The sequence below is a fragment of the Mustela nivalis genome (genome assembly GCF_964662115.1).
Source record: "Mustela nivalis genome assembly, chromosome: 8".
Classification (NCBI taxonomy): domain Eukaryota; kingdom Metazoa; phylum Chordata; class Mammalia; order Carnivora; family Mustelidae; genus Mustela; species Mustela nivalis.
The window spans coordinates 21,221,703-21,248,216 of NC_139027.1; the positions used below are offsets into that span (position 1 = coordinate 21,221,703).

A 26,514-nucleotide genomic window follows, 5' to 3' on the forward strand; every position below is an offset into this window, starting at 1 on the left:
CGGCCCTGAGATCATGACCTGAGCCAGAATCAAGAGCTGGACACTCGACTGACTGAGCCACCCAAGTGCCCCTGTTAGTGACTTTTCTCTGGAAACTTTGGCTGAATTTTAAAAGATTTGAGGCCATTTTTCTGAACATATATTATTCCTTTCTTGGACAGCCCTGTCAGAGTCACCATCTCAGGACTCTTTAGAGGCATTTATGTCAGAAATGAAATCCGGGAGTGCATTGGATGGTGTGTCCCGGAAGAAACTTCACCTGAGAACTTTTGAACTGAGGAAAGAACAACAGAGACTTAAGGGATTGATAAAAATTGTAAAGCCAGCAGAGATTCCAGAGCTGAAAAAGTAAGTCTTAGTTATACTTGAAATTTTAAATAAGCATGTTTGCATAGATAACATTTTGAATTATGTTATTTTCTTAATATTAGAGAATAGAAATAAAATATAAGAAACCCTTTAAAGCACAGGAGGCAGTGATTTCATAGAGTCTAAGCCATTTCCTTTGTGAAATACAGACTGCTGTAGGGTTTTATAGAAAACTATAGTGATTCCTCTTTCATTAGAAGGCTTTTTTTTTTTTTTAATAAGATTTTATTTATCTGACAGAGAGTGAGAGAACACAAGCAGGGGGAGTGCAGAAGGAGAGGTAGGGGACCAGGCTTCCTGCTGAGCAGGGAGCTTGATGCAGGGCTCGATCCTAGGACCCTGGGATCATGACCTGGGCCGAAAGCAGACCCTTAACTGAGTGAGTCAGCCAGGTGCCCCAAGGCTCTGAATTTTTTTTTTTCTTTCTTAAAGATTTTATTTATTTATTTGACAGAGAGAAATCACAAGTAGACGGAGAGGCAGGCAGAGAGAGAGGAAGGGAAGCAGGCTCCCTGCTGAGCAGAGAGCCTGATTCGGGACTCGATCCCATGACCCTGAGATCATGACCTGAGCCGAAGGAAGCGGCTTAACCCACTGAGCCACCCAGGTGCCCCTCTGAATTTTTTACTTAATCTTTTAATGCAGAGTAAATTTCTTTAAAAAGCAACATGCCAAAAGGCTGATTTTGGTAATATATAAAGACCAAGACCTTGAATAAGTGGACAACCATCTACCAAAGAGAAAAATGGGAAAAGGGTATCAACTGAAAGGCCACTGGAGAAGAAATACAAATAACTCTTAAATATATTTTAAAAAATGCTCTATCTTGTTCATAAGAGAAATACAAAGATAATGATGTAATAGCCATTTTTTTAAAAAATATTTTTATTTATTTATTTGACAGAGATCACAAGTAGGCAGAGAGGCAGGCAGAGAGAGAGAGAGAGAGGAGGAAGCAGGCTCCCCGCCGAACAGAGAGCCTGATGCGGGGCTCGATCTCAGAACCCTGGGACCATGAGCCGAAGGCAGAGGCTTTAACCCACTGAGCCACTCAGGCGCCCCTGTAATGACATTTTTTAATCTATGATTTTAAAGCCACAGATGAAAAAAATAAAAGTGCAGATTGTCATTTTTGCACCTGGTTTGTCATTCTTAAGAACCAGTTGATAACTTCAGTGTATTTAAATACCTTTGTAAAAAAATATCTTATTTATTTATCTATTTGAGAAAGAGAAAGAGAGGGAACACAAGCAGGGGAGCAGCAGAGGAAGAGGGACAAGCAGGCGCCTAGCTTAGCACAGGGCCCGATCATGATCTGAACTGAAATCAAGAACTGGTTTCCCAATTGATTAAGCCACCCAAGAGCCCCTATACTTAAATTCTTTTTTTAAATATACTTAAATACTTTTAAAGTGGAATTTCTTCTTTTAAAATGGGGGAAGGCATAATCCCCTAAAGTTGATTTTATTAGTTAACTTTGATTTTGTGAAAATTATTGGAAGAAATTAACCTAAATCCATTTTTCTGAGTAATTTGTAAACAACATTTTGGGAATAGTTTTTCCCAGATTTAGCTAATGTTTGTGAGTGTGCAGATGTTTGTATGGGGTGTGTGTGTGTGTGAGAGAGAGAGAGAGAGAGAGAGAGAGAATAAGATCCAGTCTTTCAATTTGACAGTATTTTCAAATTTTGTTCTATGTGATATCAACAAATTTTGAAATCATTGAATAGGTTGCTATGGAAATGAGCGACTCCTAGTGAGCACAGTTCAGGTAGGCATCTCAAAAAGTGGTATTGCCTAGGTGGGATCACTCATGTATGAAGGCAAGTAACTCACTTAGGAAGTTTCTTGTTTTCTTTTGGTCTGTGCAGTCCTGTACAGCACCCAGTAGTCTCCTGTGATATTAAAATTAAATGAAATTAAAAATTCAGTTCTTCATTCAAGTTAGTTAGATTTCAAGTTCTCAATAGCCACTTGTGGCTAGTGGCTACTATATTGGACAGCACAGATGTAGAACATTTCCATTATCGCAGAAAGTTCTGTTTGGATGAGCTGCTATAAGTAGGCTCAGCATGGAGCCCAACTTGGGGCTTGAACTCAACCACCAAGATCAAGATCTCAGTTGACATCAAGACCTGAGCTGAGATCAAAAGTTGACCATTAAACGACTGAGCCAGCAGGTGCCCCATGGACAGTGCTGTTTTAGATGGTCAGTAAGCATTAATGTAGCCCTTTACAAATGTGTACAAAACCTGTAATTTGATGCTAGGGGTGTTGCATAGATGAATATCTAGATATTGGGAGACACTTTTTTTTATGGGGATATAAAGGTAAAATGTTCCTGGAGCCCTTGATCATCTGTACAAAAAATTAATCCCCAAATTACTAGCAGTTTTATTAAAAGATTGATGTGTAGTTTGGATATTTCATGCAGTGATTCGTAGGTCAGTCCACAAAGGCTGTCATCCAAGTGGTATTTCATTTACTGATAGTGAGGAGGGGCGTTAACACTCAAGTTAGACTCCCTGGCTTTCGCTCTCAGCTGTATGAATTATTTTTGGGCATTTATAAGCAAGTTATATAGTTCCTTTGATCCTTGCTTCCTCATCTGTAAATTAGAAGTACTATTGATGTTGAAAAATGACATGAATAGGGGTGCCTGGGGCTCAGTCAGTTGGGCATCTGACTCTTGGTTTCTTGGTTTTGGCTTGGGTCATGATCTTCGGGTCATGGAATCAAGCCCCACATTGGGCTCTGTGCTTGGCAGGGAGGCTTGGGATTCGCTCTCTCCCTCTGCCCCCCCACCTCCCCCCACTCATGGGCTCTCTTTCTTGCTCATTAAATAATATCCTTAAAAAGGGAAAAATGACATGAATAGCACTTGACAAAGTGCTGGCCTATGTGTATTATTATTGTCATCATTGTCCTATTTCTGTTATACCTAGCAGCTATTTGTAACATTGTATTTGTGGAGAAAGGATGAAAACTCCTGAGGCATAGTTCAGGGTAAACAAATAACAGTGAGTTTTATTCTAACCAAAATCTTTTCCCTTGGTAAGTCATCCCTTTGAGAGGGCTATGTCAGTGTCCTCTAGAGCCTCCCCTCTTGCTGTGTGTGTGTCTGCTTAGTTTTTCCTCCCTTTCCTACTTTAGATCCTGGCCTTTAGATGTATGTATCTTTTTCCTCCTCTTCTTGAGGATTGAACTTCCAAACTTTCTACCTAACACCTTTCTCCCCGACCCAAGCAGCTCTTGATTGTGATCCCGTCTTCTGCCTTTTCATCTCCGTGGGGTGTCTTTGCTTGTCCTCCAGACCAGCCAAGCTATTTATTGGAACTGAAAAATATCTGTGTTGCTCTTGACTTTGTCCGTGGATACCAGAATCTTCCTGAAGCCTTTGGGGATGGGTTGTGAAGGATAGTATTTGGCAAAGGGTCTTTAAAGCCAGGCACGCAGGATTCTTCTGGTGTTTTGGATAAAATCTTGGCCTCACCGGAATAGATGTGTATAATTGTTCTTTCTTCTTAGGACTGAAAGTCAGGCTACAGATGTGGAAAACAAAGCTAAAAAGCTTACATTGCCTCTCTTTGGTGCCATGAAAGGAGGAAGCAAATTCAAGTTAAAAACGGGAACAGTAGGGGTAAGTTGTGGGTCATAGTGTTAAACTTTTCGCTCTTCAGTCAGTTTGCATGTAACTAATTTGTACATTGAACATCAGTTTATTAATTTGTGATGAATGTTGCATTTAAGAAATGTCTTTTTTCCAGGTGGGTAGATAGTGTAACATTTGTACTCGGCTAACATTTGTTAGTCATGTAGTCCCTGCACCTGGCCCTGCCATATGGCGTTCCTAACTTCGTTTAATCCCTCTAACACTTTGTGATGTGTGGGAATTACCACCTCTCGCAGGTGAGGAAACAGTGTCAGAGAGGTTAAATATGAGGTCACATCATCATTAAGTGATTACTAGACTGGCAATCAAATCCAGGTCCTCTGTTCTTGAGTTTTGTGATCTTTCTACTGTCCTCTAGCACTTCACTGGTGAATGTTTCCTTTGCATACATCCCTCTTTACAGATTCAGCTTTTAAAAGGTCTTATCACTTAAAGAGCAGAACCTTGTGTGTTAGCGTGCGAGGGCTGCCCTAACCAAACACCACAGACTGGGTGGCTTAAAAGACAGAAATTTAATTTTCTAACAGATCTGGAGCCTGGGTCCAAGATCAACATGCCTTGGTTTGGAGATGGCTGCCCTCTTCCTGCATCTTCCTGGGGTCTTCCCTGTGTGTACTTGCACCCGTGGGGTCGCCCGTTCCTCTTACAAGAAACCAGCCATCTTGGGTTAGGGCCTCAGTCTAACTGCTTTCTTTTAACTTACCTCTTTAAAAATTTTATCTATAAATATGTTTACATTCTGAGGTACTAGGGGTTAGGACTTCAACATACGAATTTTGTGGGGACAGAATTCAGTCCTCAGGACCTTGAATTAGGGAAAACTGCCCTCTGGTGGCAGAAGCCTGAAGTCTCAGGTTCGCCTGAGAGGCAGGCTTTTCTGTGAGGGTGAGGGGAGAGGAGGTGCTTATGTTTAGTTAGAGGAAAAACTCTTTACTAAAAAAGCTCTCTAAAGAGGTTTACTGAATTCAATCCTATAATTAAGAAATGATATGCCCAACATATACTTTGGTATCTCTCCATTCCTTAAGCTTCAATCAACCTTTTCTTTTTCTAATAATTTTATTAAAAGGTTTTGATTAGAATATTTGGCTTTATTCAAGAAATGTCTTCAGGTGGCGCCTGGGTGGTACAGTCGGTTGAGCATCCAACTCTTGGTTTCAGCTTAGGTCATGATCTCAGGGTTGTGAGATCGAGCCCCAGGTCAGGCTCCTAGCTCAGTGCAGAGTCTGCCTGAGATTCTCTCCCTCTCCCTTTGCCCCTCCCCCTGCTCTCTCTCTTTCTCTAAAATAAATGAATAAATCTTAAAAAAAGAAATGTCTTCAGGATCTATTTTACTGATTTACATGTCTCATTTCTTTGAAATTGTGTTAAATCTAAAATGAAAAAGCTGTACAAATGATCTGTTTCTTAGAAATGTGTGTCTGTTACCCCTGGAAGATTTTGTAATGAATTAAGATCCTTTAACACCATGAGGGGTGACAGGACAGAATTCCTGCAGCTGGCACCTGCAATAGATGTTAGTTCCCACAAGCTGTTTCAAGTGTCCCATACTTAATATTCTTTTGATCCTAGAAACTAATAGAGGTATGTGTTAAACGTCCATAGATGGGCAAAATCTCATGTGCAAGTCCTCCCTCCAGCATAATTCTGCAGGGTTCATCAGTCTAGAGAGGTTAGACATTTCATATATTTAGCTTAATCTCCTTGAAGAGATTTGTCTCTGTCATTATGTAGCAGTGTTTGTTCATGATTTGTTTCTTTCATAGAAGTTACCCCCTAAGCGTCCAGAACTCCCTCCAGCTCTATTGAGAATGAAGGATGAGCCCGAAGTAGAAGAGGAGGAGGAGGAGGAGGAAGAGGACGAGGAGGGGGAAAAGGAGGGAGATGAAAGGGGGAAAATGGAAGCTGGAAGCAGTAGGCTGCAGCACAAGACAGAGCCAGAAGATGCAGTGCAGGAAGTGAGGCCTCCCACTGACTTCACCTGTTCTAAAGAGACAAAAGCCCATGGTAATATTTTTCTCCTTCTTCCTGTGCTGTTCAGTGAGGCATCTGCATTGATTGCGCTTAGGTTTGGAAAGCAAAACCAGTTCTTGGTTGTGTATTTTGACTTTGTGGCACTTTATGGTATGGGTTACAGCTGACTCTGGAAACATACTTTTTTGGTCTTTCTTTGACTATTTGTCATTATTTATCCTCATTGCAGAGCAAGAGCAGGTATTTCCAGTCTATTCCAGAATTATGGAACATTGAAAGCTGTGGAATCTGAAACCACAGCTGCTGTGGAACAGCCCAGAGCTGCTACCATTGTGTGATTGGCGGGCAGTAGAAGAGGGTGCATGATGGGGCCTGCTCAAGTAGTCTCAGGGTAAACCTCCCCTTGGTCATTATTTTCCCCATCCCTAAAACAGAGACTAAGCATCACACTTCTTAGGAAGCATAGTGCCTTATTCATCTTTTTGTCCATGGTACCTAGCGGAAAACCTGGCACACCGTACTCACCCACCTTAGCCAGGATTTGACGGCAAATGACAAAAGAGGGAAGTGATTGGTTTGCAAATATGTTTTATTCTGATTATGAGGAAGGTGTATTCATTTTTAGAAACTTTGGCTTACACATAAAAGTCCAAAGAAGAAAAGGGAAATCTCCTGCAGTCTCACACCCAGATATCATTGTTCATCTTTTCAGTATCTTGTCCCTTGTCAACTGCAGGAGTTACTTTCCTGCAGGGTGGCCAACCCGTCTGGCATTGTTAAGACTTCACAGAAAATAGGGCGCATGAGGAAAAACAGAACAAAAACCGACATGAAATATGCATGGGAATGCATGCATGCATGCATGTTGCTTCCAAAACAAACCTGGCTTATCATCATAAAGGCCAGGCCTGGTATGGAGGCCTTTTCTTGAATCATTCTTAGTTGTTTGAGAAAGAAAAGTTTCTGTTTTTTCATCTGTGAAGAGCTCTTTTGTTTTTGCATGCTCCTTTGTTTAGTTACTGGCAAATGCTTAGCCTTTTCAAACAAGGTACTTACACATACTTTTTTTGTGAGTCCAATCTTTGATCCATACTTGTGAGGGTGGCGTATAAACAGATTAGTAGGAGGCCGAGCAATAAGGATTGTATTTATTTTGTTCAGGGACCACAAGAAATATGTGTATAAAAATAGCAGATTTTAAAATTTGGTAAAGACACATTACTGAGTAAATCTGCAGTTGATTTAGGGATTACTCTAGGCCTCTGTTAGGATTGTATTGTATATGCTATTTTATAACCTATTTTTTTCTATGTCTTAAAATACTCTTTTAAAATGTGGAGTCAAATGAGGAGCACAGTGGTCCATCACATGCTGGTGCCGTGATTTATTTAATCACCCCCTATTGTTAGACCTGAACATAATTTATTATTTTTGCTATCCTAAACATATTGTATATATAATAAATCTTGGTACTCATCTCTGATTGTGTTCTTTGAATATGTTCCTGGAAATAGAATTTCTAGGCCAAGGAATATGTACATTTTTAAGGCTTTTGGTAAGTTGTGCTGAAAAGTTTTAACTCCGAGTTGGCCAGTTTTTAAAGTGGAAAATAGATTTCTCTGTTAAACATATGGAGGCGCATTTTTTGGATAATCTAATTAAGGTTATTGAAGCTAATGATAGTAAAGCTGGATGATTATGTATTTATGTAGCTTTTCTTGCTTTTGTTTTTGTTTTCTTGGTTCCCCATTATGAATTAAATAATAACAATATGCTCTGGTTCTGCATTTTATAGAAAACATGTCTCAACTCAGCCAAGAGGAACAGAATAACGATTATCAAGAGATTAGAGAAACAGCTGCATCATGTGAGGAACCCTCAGGCAAGTAGTGCAGCCAGCTCCATTGCTGCTCTGCATACAAGCAAGCAGCTGGTGTCAGAGAGGAGGGGTTGGCGGCTGAGCTGAGGCAGCACAGAGAACGGCCTTTCAGACACTGGGTAGGTGCTCTGCCAGGACCCTGAACAGAACTGGAATACATGAGAGGTTATGTTTGGTGCCATCCCATTTGCCTTTCTTAATTCCTTTTCTGCCTCCTGGGGTTTCGTCTCCTGATCTGCAAAATTCCTAGTGCTTTCGCGCTTCCCTCTGCCCGTGCAAAGCCCTCCACAGCTTTTCATTTCCCAGAGATGAATCTGCCTATCATGGGAGCAATTCCAAAACTATTAAGGTAAATTGGTTGAAAGATTGGCCTTTCAAAGGCCTCGTTTGGGGGCACCTTGGTGGCTTAGTTGGTTGAATGTCTGACTCTTGGTTTCAGCTCAGGTCATGATCCCATGGGTTGTGGGTTTGAGCCCTCCATTGGGCTCTGCGCTCAGCACAGAGTCCATTGGAGATTATCTCTCTCTGTCCCTCCCTTCACTTGTGTGCTCTCTCAAATAAATAACCTTTATTTATTTATTTATTTATTTATTTATTTAAATATTTATTTCTTTGGCAGAGAGAGAGCACAAGTAGGCAGAGAGAGAAATAAGTATTTATTTCTTTGGCAGAGAGAGAGCACAAGTAGGCAGAGAGAGGGTGAGAAGCAGGCTCTGCTGAGCAGAGAATGGGACACAGGGCTTGATCCCAGGACTTTGGGCCAAAGGCAGACACTTAACTGACTAAACCACCTAGGTGCCCCAATAAATAACCTTCAGGAAAAAAAAAAAGGATTGTTTCTCTACTGTTCTAACTATAACAGTTGAACTGTAGAATGGTAAAATCAACCCCATTTTTCTTTCCCTTTTCAAATGGTGTGATTATATTCAAGCTTGTAGAACAGCCTTAGGATTGAAAACTAGAGTTATTAGCAGAGAGGAAATTCTCTTAAGATAGTCTTTATAGTAGAAGGAATTTTTTTTTTTTTAAGATTTTGTTATTTATTTATTTGACAGAGAGAGAAATCACAAGTAGAGAGGCAGGCAGAGAGAGAAGGAGAAGCAGGCTCCCTGCTGAGCAGAGAGCCCAAGGTGGGCCTCGATCCCAGGACCCTGAGATCCTGACCTGGGCAGAAGGCAGAGGCTTAACCCACTGAGCCACCCAGGCGTCCCTATAATAGAAGGAATTTTTGAGAATTTGATGGTTACGTGCTTTTTTCCATTTTTATAATGATCTCTTAGGGGGAATTTTTTTCTGTTTTACTTATTCTGAAATAGCTGTTGCCTCTTGCTTTTCTTTTTCTCAAATTAGCATCAAAGAATGAACATCAGAAAAACAGAGATGAATTGAAAAAAAAGAAAGCTCCTGGTCCAGGCAAAGTAAGTACTTTAGCCGTAATCTTCACCTCTCTAGAAGTAAAAATGAATCCCTTTGTCATGGGATTAGAAGAGTGAATTTTTAGGGATTGTCTTAGCAGAGTTCCTAATTGCCCAATACTCACTCTTTTAGAAGTCTGGGCTCTCTTTTATTTCTGAATTTTTATGTTTTCAATTCTCTATTCTTGTCTCCATCCACACTGTTCCCTATAACTCTGCATATACCTCTTTGATTAATTTGTGAATCTTTGTTCATATCCTTTTATGCCATACAAAGACATTTGAATAGTATATTTTTATTTGACTATTTTTATTACATAGAAGATAGAATGTAATATTCTACATTCTACATCAGGATTTATTATTTTTAACCTATTGTGGAAATCACTGTGTATCAGTTTACCAAGAGCTTCCTACTGTATGGATGTACTCAACTTAGCCAGTTCCCTACAGGTGGACACTTGGGTTGTTTCTAATTTTTTACTATAACAGTGCCATAATGAATAATCTTGTGTATGCATAATTTTATGTGGCTATAGTAAGTTCCCCAAAGTGGGATTGCTAGATTGTGTCAGGAGGTCCCCAGGACACTCAGGCTAGGTCATTCACAGGAGTCCTCACAGGACTCAGCCTGTGGTAGTACTCATAGCTACGATGTACTAGAGTAAAGGATACCAAGTACAGTCAGCAAAGGGAAAAAGGCACAAGGGGCAAAGTCTGAGGAAATCAGGCATAATCTTCCAAGAGTCCTTTTCCACTGGAGTCACACAAGACGTGTTTAATTGCCCTAGCAATGAGTTGTGACATCTTGTGAAATGTTGCTAACCAGGGAGGCTCATTAGACACTCAGTGCCCAGGATTTTTATTGGGGACTGATCACCTAGGCACCTCCTGCATGTCATGCCCCCAAATTCTGTTCTCCCAGAAGAAAAATAGATGTTTAGCACAAACCATATTGTTTTTATAGACAATTTAGGCACAGTGAACCACTTTTATCAGGGTAGTAGGAACCTTCCTGAAATCCAGGTCCCCAGATACCAGGCGAGGGGCCAGCCTTAAAACAGGCCTTTCAAAGGATAGTCAGGCTTGCCCTGTTAACTCTTTTCTGCACCTAGATCAAAAGACAAATGCCAAATTTCCCTCTATGTGGGTTATACCATTAGAACTCATACCTCTGTTAACAGTCCCTTTTAGAAAACATCACTTCACTCTCACGGACTAAAAATCAGCTTGTTGAGGCTTTATGAGAAAAAGTCAAGGTTCAGAGAGAGTGTGTTCCACCATTTTTTGGGTTACTTATGTCAAGGTAATTAATGGAAGCTTTTCCCTTAGTTTTTATTTGCTGACAGGTATAGGGACAATAATTCTTAGAGTTAAAATTCTTTTGAATAAAATAACCTATCTTTTCTTTGTAGCTTCCAGCAACACTTTCCTCCAAATATCCAGAAGATGACCCAGACTACTGTGTGTGGGTCCCACCTGAAGGTAGATTGTTTTTATTACTTTTCTTCTCGTCTGAGACTTATTTATTTATATTTCTGAATAGGTAATGTATGTTTAAGGTTCAAAATAAAGGTGTTGTAAGAGTATGTAGTGGGATAGGGCACCGGGTAGTGTAGTCAGTTAAGTGTTCAACCCTTGATTTCGGCTCAGGTTGTGATCTTAGGGTCATGAAATCGAGCCCCGTGTTGGGCTCCTCACTCAGTGCAAAGTCTGTTTGGGATTCTCTCTCCTTCTGCCCCTCCCACCGATTCACTCAGCATGCTCTCTTTCTTTCTCTAAAATAAATAGGGGCGCCTAGGTGGCTTGAGCTAACCTTTGCTCAAGTCATGATCTCAAGGTCCTGGGATCAAGCCCCCTGTCTGGTTCCCTGCTCAGCAGGGAGTCTGCTTCTCCCTCTCCCCCTACTGCTTCCCCTGCTCATGGTCTCTCGCTCTCTGTCTCTCTCTCAAATAAATAAGTAATCTTTGAAAAAAAAAAAATCTTTGAAAAAAATCTTTAAAAAAAAAGCATGTAGTGAGAATGTTCTCCCTTCTAGGGAAACAGAGTAAAAGATCTAAAGAGACATATCAATCAAATACAATTTGTAGGTTCTGCTTTAATCCTTATTTGAACAAACAACTATTAAAAAAATTATACACCAGTCAGATAATTTTGAATACTAGCCAGATGTGTGATGATACTAGGAAATTATTAATTATTTTAAAATGTGGATGATGTTATGTTTTTTAGAAAAAGTCCTTATCTTCTAGGACTGTGTACAGAAGTGTTTACAGGCGGAATATCTGGGATGTGCCTTAAGATAATCCTGTAGAAGTAGAGGATGAGGGAGCATGGAGGGGGTAATGTCACATGTTGTTGTTGTAGCTGGGTGATGAGTATATGGAGATTCATTACTTTTTTTTTTTTTAACTTCCGCATGTCTTTTGCATTTTCTTTAAAGGTTTTAAAACAACTACTACTGGCTCTGCTTTAGCTACTTGGTGTTTTCCTCTAAAGCAAGCCAAATATCACCTTCTTGTGACTTCTTATATATGTCACATAAAATGCTTGTATGAGCAATTAAATACATAATATTTCACCATTGTTTTTACACAAATAGAAGCATATTCTTTTTTTTTTTTAAAGATTATATTTATTTATTTGGCAGAAATCACAAGTAGGCAGAGAAAGGGAGAAGCAGGCTCCCTGCTGAGCAGAGAGCCCGATGTGGGGCTCGATCGCAGGACCCTGAGATCATGACCTGAGCTGAAAGCAGAGGCTCAACCTTCTGGCCACCCAGGTGCCCCTAGAAGCATATTCTATATCTTGCTGTTCCGCACTTAACACTATATGGAGATCCTCCCATAGCTATTTATAGATTCCTTCCTTCCTTCCCTCCCTACTCCTGTCCTTCCTTGTAGCATAGTTCTTTTTTATGGTACAGATAATACCTTTACTTATTTATTCCTTCAACGAATATTTGCTGTATTTCCAGTTCCTTCAATGAATATTTGCTGTATTTCCAGTTTTGCCATCACAGACAACTCTGCATGGAGGAGAGGGGTTTGGGGGCTGGGGTAACTGGGTGATAGACATTAAGGAGGGCACATGATGTAACAAGCGCTGGGTATTATATAAGACTGATGAATCACTGACCTCTACCTCTGAAACTAATAATACACTGTATGTTAATTAATTGAATTTAAAAAAAATTCTGCAATGAGCAACTTCTAACATAATACTTTTACAAGTATAGAGGTGCATATGTAGAAAAAAATCATGAAAGTTAACATGCTGGATCAAAGGCTGTAAACATTTTTAAGACATTGTAAATTGCATTCTGTCGAGAGGATACAGCTTATGTTCATACTTAACACTCTTAAGGCAATATATGAGATGCTTGTTTCCCATGTGCTCATCACAAGTTGCTTTTTCTATGGATCAGGTTTCTAATATATTCGTAGTTAATAGAAATTTTAGAAATTTTGTTACTAGAAATGTTTGCTTTTTATTGGCTAATAAATAAGGGTAGAAATGAAAAGAGGACCGTATTTTGAAACCGTATGCAAAAAGGCGGAGTTGTAGAATAGAAAAAACCTCTTTTGTCTGTTTTACTTTTTAGCCCGCTGATATCTGGGTATCTTTTCCCTCCCGAATTTAGGAAATTGAATGTGTTTCTTTCTTTATACTCTGATCTAGGGCAAAGTGGAGATGGCAGGACCCATCTGAATGACAAGTACGGCTATTGACTGCTTCAGAATCCTAAAAGAAGACCTTGTGGACCATGTGACATGGGATATGTAGGGTCCTATATCAAGTTGAATGTCCAGAGAAGGAGTTCAGGTGACCTTTTGTAAAATCTGGTGACTGGCCTTTTCTTTCATGGCTCCCTAAATTTATCTACTCATCTGATTCTCTTGAATTTGGCATTTATTTTTTAAAGTGTTTGTGTTTGTATGTAAAAAGAAACAACACAGTTTGAGAATGGGTAAAGTGAGAGACATAACCCTATTAAAAGAGAAAGTGAAGATATGTCATGTTTGCTTAAGGCCACGATGTCTTTCATTAAGTTTTAGGAACTGTGCTTCTCCTGAGGAATGGGGTGCTTCTGGCAGTTAGACTCTAGACTTCACTGATATGGCCTTCTCAAATAAGTGGTGAAATATGAGGTCACGCCACAGTGTGGCTCTGGGTGTCCCCTGTCATTCCTGGAACTAAAAGTAGATACAGAATGGGGCTTCCTACTCCCTCTTACTATAACCTTGTGCCAGGTTTGAGAACAGACCCTGATTTCTCAGGACACAGGTCAGGATCATAGTATACCTTGTGCACTCAGGCATCAGTCCTGATAAAAGCTCAGTCCTTTCAATGTCCTGGACTCTGACCAGTCAGATTAGTCACTCCTTCTCCTGTGGAAAGGTGCAAATAGGGTCATAGAATGAAAAGCTGGAAGTGTTTTGCCCAGTGTGGGGCTTCTCACTTCTGTGGAGAGGAGACTAAAAGGTTTTCCTCCCTGTAAACACAAAGAAATGCGAGAAGTTGTCTTATATCCCACAGTGCACCCTCTTCCTCCGCAAACATTAATGAACGCCTCACTCCGCAGGGAATGAAGGCCTAAGAGTAGAAGCAAGGTGGTGAGTTTGTGGATTAGGCTGGAGGCAGACCCAGTGAGCAGGCAGGAGAAATGCTGTAGCCTAGCAAGAGAGTGGATGAGGGTGATGTTTTCCTTTTTTTACATACGGTGTATATATATATATATATATATATTTTTTTTTTTTTTTCCTTCATTATATAGCATGCATGAAGTAGGCAGGGAACAGTAATGAGTAACTCCAATTACCCAGCCAGATGTGGGAAGTCTGGTCTGCTGAAAGCGATGCCTTTCATTTCTCAAAAAACAATACCAATATTGGCATTATGAGAAACTACTATTTTGAGCTTCATTTAGATCAGCGGGGAAGAACTTGATGTAAGAAGTGACAGGAATCTGGGGGCAGAGTGACCATGCCATCTTGGATTGAAACAGTAAGCAAAGGTCCAAGCCATGTCAGTGGCCTTCAAAGGTGAAACTCTTTATTCAAACAAAATCATATGTGGGATCCTGAGGTTGAACAGGTAAAAATATATCTACTGTGGTTTAAATGTGGGCACAGAAGTGGGCTCGATAGATACATCCCTGCATGCATCCTCTCCATCTCCCCTCGCGGCATTCCTTAGGAATCCTAATTTAGGAAGGCAGATTTCTAAGTGTTCTGGAGACACACCCCTCCCCCGAAAGCAAATAGGACTCTACTTGACAAAATAAAATAGATGTCACTTGTACAATTAACATCAGTGGTTGGTGGCCTTGATTGAAAAGACGTGTGCCGGAGTCTTAGCTCCCTTTACCAAATAGGAGACTTTGGGGACATGACTTAAATCCCCTGAGCCTCAGTTCTGTCTTGTGTGAAGAAGGGACAGTAATGCTTCCTGCTCTTTGAACCTCAGATTTGTTCTAAGGATCGAATGAGATAGTGTAGAGGGGTGTGCTATAATAGGGCTTTGAGGGCATTAGTAGTTGTCCCTCACTACAAACAGGAGACAGATCCTGACCTGTGGGGCTGCCCCTCATTCGTGAGGCAGGAGATGGGATGAAATCAGTGGTTCTCAACTATGGCTCTGATGTGATCCCTTTTAAGAGGTATTCCAGGTGAGATTTTTTTTTTTAAGATTTTATTTATTTGACACAGAGAGAGAGAGATCACAAGTAGGCAGAGAAGCAGGCAGAGAAAGAGAGAGGGAAGCAGGCTCTGCTGAGCAGAGAGCCCGACTCGGGGCTCGATCCCAGGACCCTGGGATCATGACCCGAACTGAAGGCAGAGGCTTTAACCCACTGAGCCACCCAGGTGCCCCCATTCAAGGTGATTTTAATGTGCAGCCCAACCTGTACAGCGTGGTCAGCAAACCTTCTCCGTTACTGGCCAGGGACGCCAGGCTTTGCAACCCTGCAGTCCCTATCACAGCGACCCTACTGTGCCACTGGGGGGGCAAATGGCATAGGCAGTACACAAATGGATGAGTGGGGCTGTGTTCCAGTAAATATTCCTAAAAACAGGTGGCAGGCTTGATTTGGCCTGCAGGGTATCATTGGCCAACCCCTGCTCTAAGCTAATTCATCTTCAGGGTTCCATCTGGCTCAAGGTGTTTACAAGAACTTTACAAAGTAATGTGTGCCTCAGTTAATGGATGTTTGAAAAGTTTCTATTCAAAAGGCTAATTATCTCCTCCTAGACAGGGAGGTTGCAGTTTTATGTTACCAGAAATCAAGGTAATCCAGTTTTCTTTTCACAGAAAAGTAAGGTTTTTAGTCATTATAAAAAATACTGTTATAGCAAGAACACAGTCAGTTAACTAAAAGCAGGGTATCCCTGGTCAGCGGTCTTGGTCTCCCCAGGAGTTCTGTATCACCTCTGCCTTTATATGTAAAGAGCAGGGGAAAGCCATTTGGGTGTTAGTGATGGTGAAGGATCAGATTTGGGTTTTTAAAAATCCTGGAAGTTACAGGGTGGAGGAAGGAGGGACGAGGACAAGAGGATGCAGGAAGCCAGGTTAGAAGTCTGCTACAGAAGTCCGGGTGAGAGATTGTGGCGGCTTGTACTAAGTAGAGATCGAGATGCAAAGGTACATGGGTTTTAGCAGTATCTTGAAAAGTGGAATGGCTGAGACTAAGTGATGGGTTGGTGGGAGGAGGGGGTAGAGAAGAAAAGTTCTCAGAGGAGAATAAAAGTTCAGTTTTGGACAAGTAGAGCTTGATGTCCCACTGAGACATCTAAATAAAGGTGTAAGGAAAGCAGGTGGATACAGGAGTCTGGATCAAAGGAGAGAAGGCTGGTGAGCAGTTGCTGTCTTCCACCATGTGAGCCTAGGAGTCCGGGCACAGTGGGTGAGGGGTTAAAGACCAGGAGGCAAGCAGGAAGTTTGCAGGCCACCCCAGTCTTAGATAGCTGATTGCCCTTTCTTTGGTTTGAGGGGCACTTTTTGGTATGGGTACTCATTTATTGGAGAAAAAAAGTAAAAAGTAGGTGTCACAGTGAGCAGTGTTCTAGAGAGAGAAAGTCAAGGATAAATATTTAACATTACAAGTCTCTTTGTCTGCTTTAGGAAATTTCTAAGGAGTTTGCATAGTGTCTGGTACATTTAAATGTTGAGTGCCTGCCTTAAGCATCTTCCCTGAAATTGCTGCAGTCTAGGATAGGAATTACGAAGCCTCATTGTCTCCTTGTAACCCGAGCCTTTACCAGTTACCACTTCATTGGAACTGGATGGAGTTAGCTCTTTTGGGAAATATGACACAATTCCCAACAAACTTTGAGGCTATTAGCCACCGCCTGGGCATCTGTTGCTTTACCACTGAAAAGCTGCCACCTTCCGGATAGGGTGTGACAAGTAGCCAGCAGCTGTGGCTGGCTTCCTGAAAGTGGGGACCAGAGGGAAGCTTGCCAGCCCAGCCCTGAGGTAGTCAAAAGCAGGAATCCAAGCCCCTGGCGGGGAGACTGTGTTCCCATACAGGGTTGGTCCAGCCCTGTTTGGACCCAACCAGGTTGGACAGACTCCTGGGAAATGACATAAAACTCTCCCTGACCTTTGGGAAGTGGGTCACAGCATTAAACTCCCGTGGTCTCTTCTGTGACAGGCTGCTCTTTGATCCTGAGATTCCTCACTTGATGTGGGCATTGAGAACAATTTTCCAGATTTCTTCTCTCGCCTCAGAGTAGTCTTTGCCCTGCTTTGTTTAGCCTTAGAGGTTTGGCACATCCATAATCCAGGGTGGGATTGAGGCTTCCATCCTGTGCGAGACCGGAAGTTTCCCTTCCCCCAGCATGCGAGGGAACAGTGGTTCCCACCAAAGGTAGCTCCATTCTCTTCATCCCCCAAGTCAGTTTTAACAATTTCCGTGTGTAAAGTTTTAGGATTCATCTCTTTGCTTGCCCACTGCCCTGACCCAAGCTCCCCTCACCGCATGACTCTTTACAGAGCTCCCTTCCTCTTGTCTCTGCCTCATCGTGCTCTCCTCCACACATCTGAATTATCCCTGAGCAGGATTCTGTGCTCTGAAATCTGGAAGGTTCTTCAGTATCCGAAGGGTGAGGTCTAAGTTCATTTGAGGCTTTAAAATCCAATTCTTGATTATAGGGTTCCTGTAATTTATGATCATCATATACCCCATATGCCCTTGTCCTTTCTTTTTGCCACCTCACCAGGTGTACCCGGTACTCTACTAATAATAGATTCTTTCCCCAAACACATTTTTTGCTTTTATTTCTTCCTCTAATTTCTATCAAGCTTTGCTGTACATGATCTTAAGCCTCGGTTTCCTGGTCTGTCAAATAGAGAAAATAATGCCTCATAGTATTATGGAGATTAAATAATAGATACCTACAAAACCCTTAGCTGTGCTTGATGCATAATCAGCTCCCCCCAAATGTAGCTATTCTTAGTATCACTGTGGTCTTCCTTGTTCACATCTGCTCATGTCTGTCATTTTTTTCAAAGTCCAGCTTGAGTCTCACTACCTTCAGAAAACCCTGATTCCCATGGTCATCATGAATCTCTCCTTCCCCACCAGTCTTGTAGCATTTTGTGTTTTACCTCTCTGGTGGCCCTTACTCCTCTGCCCTATGTCCGTTAATTATATGTATGCTTCAGTTAGTTACATTTGTAAACTTTGTGAGTTCTTGAGGATAGGAATTATGTATCTTATTTTGTACCCCACCCTTAACCTGTATCACTTACCAGTTCACAAAATGAGGACTCTTGTTTATTGTTGCTTTAAATGAGTGGGTGTTGGAAGTTCTGGTCCTGGCCCTTTCTACTCTTGGGACTTCCGGGCAGAGAAGGAATACCTCAGGGCTGCCTTCGTTTGCATGATCTTGCTCCAGACAAACTGGACAATCCAGGAACTGACCATTTGTGTAGGGTTAATGGAGAGGGCCTGGATTCCTGTCCTGCGTGGGGCAAAACCAGGCAGAACTACCTCTTCCCGTCAGAAAGCTCTGGATTCCAGCAGCTGGCTTTAATTTGGGCTTTAATTCCTTTGCTGGCCCTGGAAAATCTTCATCTTGAGGGTTGGCTCTGGTTTCCTGAGGCTGTCACGCACACCCCTTCAAAAGTCAATGCAGCGGTGTCAGAGAATGGCCACAAGAGGACAGTAGAGACCCATTACTATGCAGTCAATTTGTGCGCTGGACTGAAAGCAAGAAGAAAATGTTTGAAAGCAGAAGAGTACAAATCAGAGAAAAAAAATAAAAATTCTGAAAGAGTTAGAGGCAGCAAGCTGGTTTGGCTCACCAGTGTCTTCCTGGGCCCAAGACCTGAGAGCAGCAAGTTAGTCAGGGATGCTGGTAACCCCCAAATGGTGCTCCTTAAATCTCTTCCCAACTTGTTGTTGCTGGTGCTTCATTTTATCTTGAGAAAGTAATTCTCTAGTAGTAATGCAAATATTCTGTGGAGGAGTTTGGGCACTGCCTATCTAGTACTTACACACTATATTACAGCTTTATGGTTTTTTACAGAGAATTTTTCACACTTGTTTCTCCCCATCTTTATTGAGGTGTAATTGACAAAAATTGCATATCATTAAGATACACAACTTGATATTTTGATATATCATGCCCATTAAAAAAATCTGAATCTCCTTTTCGTCTTAAAAGGCAACAAGAAGAGATGTCGTCTTGCCACATTCGTGGTGGAACCGAGTCTAGAGTTTCTCTGATCCCACATATTTTGCTTATTCTTTGTAGCTTTCCGTTACTGATGTTTGTCAGCTCTTGAGTTTTTAAGAGCAGGGACTACATCTGATTCATCTATGTCTCTGAATGGTGTCCCCTTTAATTTTTAGGACTGTGACTGCGTGTGTGGTATAAGGCCCTGCCCTGTGGGAGGTGACTTCCATGATCTCTCCCTTACCCTCCCTGATTCAGGAACTTTTGATTTTGAGGCCCTAAAAACAGCAGTGGTTTCCCCCAAGCATTGCCACTGGCTGGCCATTTCTACAAAGGCAGCCACTGGCTGCCAGTCTGTGAAGATCCATCCTTAGTAATGTGGACTTGATATAGGACAGCTAGACAGTTTCTCAAAGAGTGCACTGGCATCCCTGGTGTTATGAGAGTTACTTTAAGGAAGGAGGATGAAAATGTTTAATTTTAGTAGTTGCACATATATTACTTAGACATATATATAGATGCATAAGTATTATTGCTTAGAATGAAGTCAATTTTTAAAGTGAGTTTATTTAAAGAAAAGTATTAAGTAAACAGTAGTATGGTGGTGTTCAATAGCCAAAGACCATGAAGCAGGTGTACCAGTGATTCAGGTTCAAGGAATTGCTGTGAGATGGGAAGATGTAACTAGAGTCACAAAATTCATTTCAAGTCTGGTTCTGTGACCCTCAAGCCATGTAGCCCTGATTAAGTTGCTGGCCCTAAATGAGCTTCGGTTTTCTCATCTGCACAGTCAGAAAAGAATTCTTGCTCTACTTCCCTCAAATGAGAACAAATTAGAGCACACTGACACCTGGGAAACCCCTGTGCAAATATCCAGTGCTGCTAATATCCCAATTCCCTGTCTTACTGAGGTTTATCTAGGAACTTTTGTCTTTCTCTCTCTCTTTCTTTAATATTTACTTATTTATTTGGGAGAGAGAGCCTGAGTGCACGAGGTGAGGAAGGAACAGAAGGCAAGAATCTTAAGCAGAGTCCCTGCTGAATGTGGAGTCCAGCCACTGGGGTTCCCTCAGTCCCACAACCCCTAGATCATGACCCCAACTGAAATCAAGAGTCAGACGCTTAACTGACTGAGGCACCCAGGCACCCCCAGGACTTTCTCTTCACTGCTGCAGAGGATTCCTCCTAATTAGCATTCATGGATTCCAAGGACCTTGTTCAGTTCAGTTAGTTGTCCACACCTAGGTGTGCCATTGGGAGGAAGGAGTTGCTGGAGAAACCTGGAATCAGGGCAGGAACAAGTCCCAACACATGTCACTGTTTGCTTTGTCATCCTGATTCAGTGACCTCATACAAGGAAGGGAGGGAGCAGAAGGAGCTGTTCTCTTCCAGATACCTAAGGAGGCTTCTGACATCTACTGTTTTCCTTGGCATGAAAGGAGCAGGCGTCGGGCTGTGATTTTTAAGGTCTGAGCTAATCTTGGAAGTGAAGGAGAACAGCACCTCCCATAGCTGGCCAGACTCCGCTTCTTGGGGAGCTGCCTGGAGTAAAAGGGCAGAAGAGGAGTCACCCCCAGGGCCAGGAAGGATCATCATCCTTACACATTCATACAGTTGCTGAATACTTTCTGACTACCTACTATGTACCAGGCCTTTTGGGGAAATGAGGCAGCCAGGTGTGTCAAAGGGCTGCATGGGATCTTAGAGTCACGTTTTTAGCACAGAAATCCTTTTGTCATCCTTACCCCATCCCTTCTCCCACCCTAGACTTAATTAAGGTTTCAATAAATTATGTTGTCACCCAAAAAACTGCATTTATTAATTATTTACTTCTGAGTTTTTGGTCATGAATAATTTATGCAACTGCAAGTGAATGTTTTTGATCAACACAAGGTCATAACCAGCATTACCACACCGAGTAAACAAAAGCAAAGTAATCAGCATTTTAACTATCCTGTTTATCCTAGTTGAGCTCTTTAAATTTTGGAAAGTGGCTGGCCGACTACCTGGGGAGTCTGTTTTAGAGATGGTGACCATAACCGCTGGGTTTTGAAGGATAAGCAAGAGTTCATAAGCAGAGAGAAAGAGGGCGCTGCAGGCAGAGGGGCCAGAAGAGTCCCACATTGCTGCAGTATGTGCCCCCTCTACCCTTGGGCTGTGACGCAAACTTAGTGGGTTGAAGCTGGGTTGTGGAATGGAGCTAATGAGGGTGGAGATGAGAATTGGAAATCTTATGGTCGAATGTTCTAGTCTGTCCACATCATGGTCCTGGAGAAACTGAGGCAGGAAATCCCACTAGAATCCCTTTGGTTCCCAAGGGCTGAACGGAAAAAGACAGCAAAGGACACGCCAAAACTCTGCCTCAGAACTGGCCTGAAACCTGTCTCCCACCCTGGCTGCCCCACCCCTTAGCTCCAATAGCAGACCATTTTTTTGTGATTTTTTGGCTCATCTCATAAATGTTCCAGAGTCAGAACAGACTGTGCCATGGCTGAAACAAACTTGTTGAACAAATAAACAAGGCAGGCAGCAGGGCTGGGGAAGGCACCAGACATGGGTCCCCAACCCAGGCCATGAGTTCTGGTAAGTCTGTCCTGAGACTGGGCTTCTGCTTCTTCCTTCCAACATGAGAGGTGGGAGCATGAGATTTTTGGGGTCCCTTCCAGTTCTGTGATCTAGGCAGATTGCCCACACAGGGATAAGAGGCCAAGCTTCAAGTTCAAAAGAAACCTTTCTGCTACGTGGTACAGCTAAGGGCTGGGAGAGGGGAGATATTCCCATGGCAGATACTAAAACCAAGGGATACCCATTTCCTTGTTCACTCAGCAAACACTTAACAGAGTATCCAGTCTTTGCTAGGTGCTCTGCTGCCCCTTCCTTCAAGGAGCATTCAAGGAATTCTAAATGCTCTAGCAGAGGAGGGTATGTCACAATTCCTTGCACGCACTGAGTTGGTCCCCACCTCAGGGCCTTTGCTCTTGCTGCTCCCACCATCTAGAATGCCAACCTCTCCCTCCTTGTTCCTTGTCTTGGCTTAAATGTTGTTTCCTCAGTAAGGCTTTCCCTGACCACCGTATACGTGGTAGGGTTCCCCAGCTCTCCTGCCACACTGCATTACTCTCAGAATTTTTGGTAGTTTGTAGTTCTACATCTGCCTGTTCATTTAGTTATTTACCACCATTTTGACTATAGTTTAGGTAGCATGAGGGCAAGAATTCTGTTTGTATTGATCACTTCTGGACCCTTAACAGCATATACTTGTAGAATATGAGAAAAATATGTTGGCTATTTTTCATGGACTACCTCATTTAATCCTCTTGACAACCCTAAGAGAGAGATGTTATTATGTACATTTTGCAGTGAAGGGACGGAGTCTAGGGATGGTAAGTATCTTGTAGTTCACAGGGCTGGGTTTGAACCTCATCTCAAAGAGTCAGGGCTCTTTCACTTCACCACACAAGGCTCTGTGCCTGGCACCCCTGACTGACTTTTTCTTCTTTTTTACTTTTTATTTTGAAATAATTTCAACTGACCAAAAAGCTACAACACTAGTACAAAGAACTCCTGTATACTCTTTACTCAAGTTCACCAGATGTGAGCATTTTGCCGTATTTGTTTTAATATTCTGTCTTCTAGCTTGTGTTTTTCCATGTTTATACCGATTTTCTTGTTTTGGATGATTTTAGAGTGAATTGCAGACATTATACATCTCTGCCCTTAAATACTTCTGTGTGAATTTCTCAAGAACAAGGATATTCTTTTATACAAAGTCAAAATCGGAATTTACATCAGTATGATACCACTATTTAATATACAATCCATACTAAATTTATCCAGTTGTTCCAATAATGTTCTTTATAATGATACTTCTTTTTTTTTTTAAGATTTTATTTATTTATTTGACAGAGATCACAAGTAGGCAGAGAGGCAGGCAGAGAGAGAGAGAGGGAAGCAGGCTCCCTGCTGAGCAGAGAACCCAATGCGGGACTCGATCCCAGGACCCTGAGATCATGACCTGAGCCCAAGGCAGTGGCTTAACCCACTGAACTACCCAGGCGCCCTATAATGATACTTCTTTAGTCCAGGATCCAACCCAGGATCATACATTCCTTTTAACTATTATATCCCTTTCGTTTTTTATTCAGAACAGTTCTTCAGCCTTTCTTTCTCCTCCATGACATTGATATTTTTCCAGAGTATAAGCCAGTCGTTTTGTAAAATGTTTTCTCAGTTTGATCTAGTCTGATTCTGCTCATGATTAGATGCCGGTTAGGTTTTTGTGGACAGGAGTCTCAGAAATGATGCTGTATCCTTCTTAGTGCATCCTCTCAGGAACCCAGGCTGTCTGCTTGTTCTAGTAGTGGTGACATTAGCTTCAAACACTTGGCTAAGGAAGTGTCTGCCAGGTTTCTCCACCATAAAGTTACTGTTTTTCTCCCTGTATAATTTTTTCCTATGTAAAGCCACATATGCTATATGTCAATTAATTGAGTTTAAATTAAAAAACAGGGGCACCTGGATGGCTCAGTGGGTTAAGCCTCCACCTAAGGCTCAGGTTGTGATCTCAGGGTCCTGGGTTCGAGCCCCGCATCGGGCTCTCTGCTCAGCAGGGAGCCTGCTTCCCTTCCTCTCTCTCTGCCTGCCTCTCTGCCTACTTGTGATCTCTGTCTGTCAAATGAATAAATAAAATCTCAAAAAAAATTTTTTTTACATAGAATAGCTGCATCAGCTTGCATTCTCACCAGCAGTGTAAGAGGGTTCCCTTTTCTCTGCATCCTCGCCAACATCTGGCATTTCCTGACTTCTTATTTTGGCCATTCTGACAGGTGTAAAGGGGTATCTCATTGTGGTTTTGATTTGTATTTCCCTGATGCCAAGTGATATTGAACATTTTTTCATGTGTCTCTTGGCCATTTGTATTTTTTTTATAATATTTTATTTATTTGACAGAGAGAGAACGAGAGGGAGAGAGAGCGAGTCCACACAAGCACGGGGAGGGGCAGAGGCAGAAGGAGAAGCGGGCTGCCTGCTGAGCAAGGAGCCTGGTGCAGGACTGGATCCCAGGACCCTGGGATCATGACTTGGGCCAAAGGCAGACACTTCACCGACAGAGCCACCCAGGCATCTCAGTGCTTTGGAGAAATGTCTGTTCATGTCTTCTGCCCATTTCTTGTTTGGATTATTTGATCTTTGGGGGTTGAGTTTGATAAGTTCTTTATAGATTTTGGATACTAGCCCTTTATGTGATATGACATTTGCAAATATCTTCTCCCGTTCTCTTGGTTGTCTTTTGGCTTTATTGACTGTTTCCTTTTCTGTGCAAAAGCTTTTTATCTTGATGAAGTCCCAATAGATCATTTTTGCCTTTGTTTTCCTTGGCTTTGGAGACGGTTCTAGCAAGAAGTTGCTGCAGCTGAGATCACAGAGGTTGCTGCCTATGTTCTCTTCTAGGATTTTAATGGATTCCTGTCTCACATTTAGGTGTTTCATCCATTTTGAGTTTATTTTTGTGTATGGTATGAGGAAATGGTTTCATTCTCCTGCATGTGGCTGTCCAATTTTCCAAACACCATTTGTTGAAAAGACTGTCTTTTTTCCATTGGATATTTCCTGCTTTGGCGAAGATTATTTGATCATAGAGTTGAGGGTCCATTTTTGGGTTCTCTGTTCTGTTCCATTGATCTGTGTGTCTGTTTTTGTGCCAGTACTATACTGTCTTGAGGACTGCGACTTTGTAATATAGCTTGAAGTCTGGACCTGTGATGCCACCAGCTTTGGTTTTCTTTTTCAATATTCCCCTGGCTATTCAGGGTCTTTTCTGGTTCGTACAAATTTTAGGATTATTTGTCCAACTCTTTGAATCTCCCTTTATAATTAATAAATGATTTAAGGGGATATATTTTAAGCCTGTGAATACTCTGCCCTCACCAACTTTTCCATCTGTTGATGATTCTTGACTGAGTCCATGATTAGTATGGCAGTTGCAAAATGGAGATGTTGGTTCAGATTGTAAGGCTGGTGTCTCTATTTCACGATAATAGGGCAGGATGAAAGGGATGGGGGAGCTGGAGACAACATCTAATTTTGTAAACAGTTGGTTTCTCTTTGTGGAAAGTAGAAGATGATTGGTATTTACTTTCTAACACTAGGAAAAAAACCTAAAAAATCAGACTGGATTTTATTATTAATTATTTTTATTAACATATAATGTACTTTTTGCCTCAGGGGTACAAGTTTATGAATCGTCAGGCTTACACACTTCACAGCACTCACCATATCACATACCCTCCCCAATGTCCATAACTCAGCCACCTTCTCCACACTCCCCCTCCCCCCAGCAACCCTCAGTTTGTTTCATGAGATTAAGAGTCTCTTACGATTTGAGATCAGACTGGATTTTAAATGATAAAAGATGCTACTTCCTAATAGAATAACGATTTCCATTTATGTAGCACTTCCTGAACTCCAAACACCCTGGGAGCCACTTAGCAGACACTGTTTCACCAGTCCTAGTAACAAGCCTGTGAGAGAGAGCATTGTTACCTCCAATTTACCAATGAGGAAGCTAAGGCTCAGAAAGGTTAGGGTATTAGCCTAAAGTCACACAGCTAAAAAGTGGAAGAATCTAGGTTCTAACTAAGATGTGTCGGGCTGCAGAGCTCTTACTCTTTTTGGTGGGATGGAGCTCTGGGTAATGTCATGACATTCAGTCTCAACACACATTCGCAGGGTCGGGTTTTCAGCTAATTCCCAGTTTATGGGTGAGGTTAGCCTCCCAACGTGGATGTTAAAGCCAGGGGTCTGCGTCTTGCAAAGAGGCTGGTGTAGCTGTCTTCTGGCCTCAGCCAGGGGTCCCAGACCGTGAGCAGCTCCTTGGCTGGGAGTGGCCTGAGAGGACCTCCTGGCCTGCTCGGCGGCCATCCCCATTAGGTCAGGTCGTAGAGCCATCCCAGACATGGACTCATCAGTTCCCCTCGCCCTGCATGGCCATATCTGCTGTGCTTAGAAAGGCAGGAAACTGGACTCTGGTACTTCAGAAAGTTTTTCAACAATAAGCTTGATAAGAAGGGGATTTTCCAGTTAACCTTGGAGAATTTCAGTTAACTAATGCCTTATTATATTCCAGTTCTTTGAAATGCAGTAATCTATGTGCAGTATGTTTTTATGGTAAATCTCTTTTTTTTTTTTTTTAAAGATTTTATTTATTTATTTGTAAGAGAGAGAGTGAGAGCGAGCACAGGCAGACAGAGTGGAAGGCAGAGTCAGAGGGAGAAGCAGGCTCCCTGCGGAGCAAGGAGCCCGATGTGGGACTCGATCCCAGGACGCTGGGATCATGACCCGAGCCGAAGGCAGCCGCCCAACCAACTGAGCCACCCAGGTGTCCCAAATCTCTTTTTTATTATATGGGAAACTTCATTAACCAGACAATTCAATTAAACAGCATTTCTCCCACTATTTAGGATAAACTGAGGAACCACAGAATTACCAAGTTGAAAAAGCTTTGGGGATCATTTAATAGGA

General features: G+C 42.0%; 1 protein-coding gene across 5 annotated transcripts in view; it reads left to right on the forward strand.

The window, feature by feature from the left end:
* SLC4A1AP (solute carrier family 4 member 1 adaptor protein) overlaps positions 1 to 26,514 on the forward strand; it is a gene marked incomplete at its 5' end in the record, with an annotated part of 117,021 nt that overhangs the window by 20,757 nt on the left and 69,750 nt on the right. For 4 of the 5 annotated variants that reach the window (XR_014315457.1, XR_014315458.1, XR_014315459.1 and 1 more), the window contains 7 exons: positions 162 to 348; positions 3,898 to 4,009; positions 5,809 to 6,049; positions 7,812 to 7,898; positions 9,246 to 9,313; positions 10,726 to 10,795; positions 12,992 to 13,135. Coding sequence is in view for 1 of the 5 variants with exons in the window: in XM_082745076.1 (XP_082601202.1) it covers positions 162 to 348; positions 3,898 to 4,009; positions 5,809 to 6,049; positions 7,812 to 7,898; positions 9,246 to 9,313; positions 10,726 to 10,795; positions 12,992 to 13,041 (815 nt within the window). Of the gene's footprint in view, positions 1 to 161; positions 349 to 3,897; positions 4,010 to 5,808; positions 6,050 to 7,811; positions 7,899 to 9,245; positions 9,314 to 10,725; positions 10,796 to 12,991; positions 13,341 to 26,514 lie in introns of those variants that run through there. The other variant, XM_082745076.1, reaches the window with a different exon arrangement.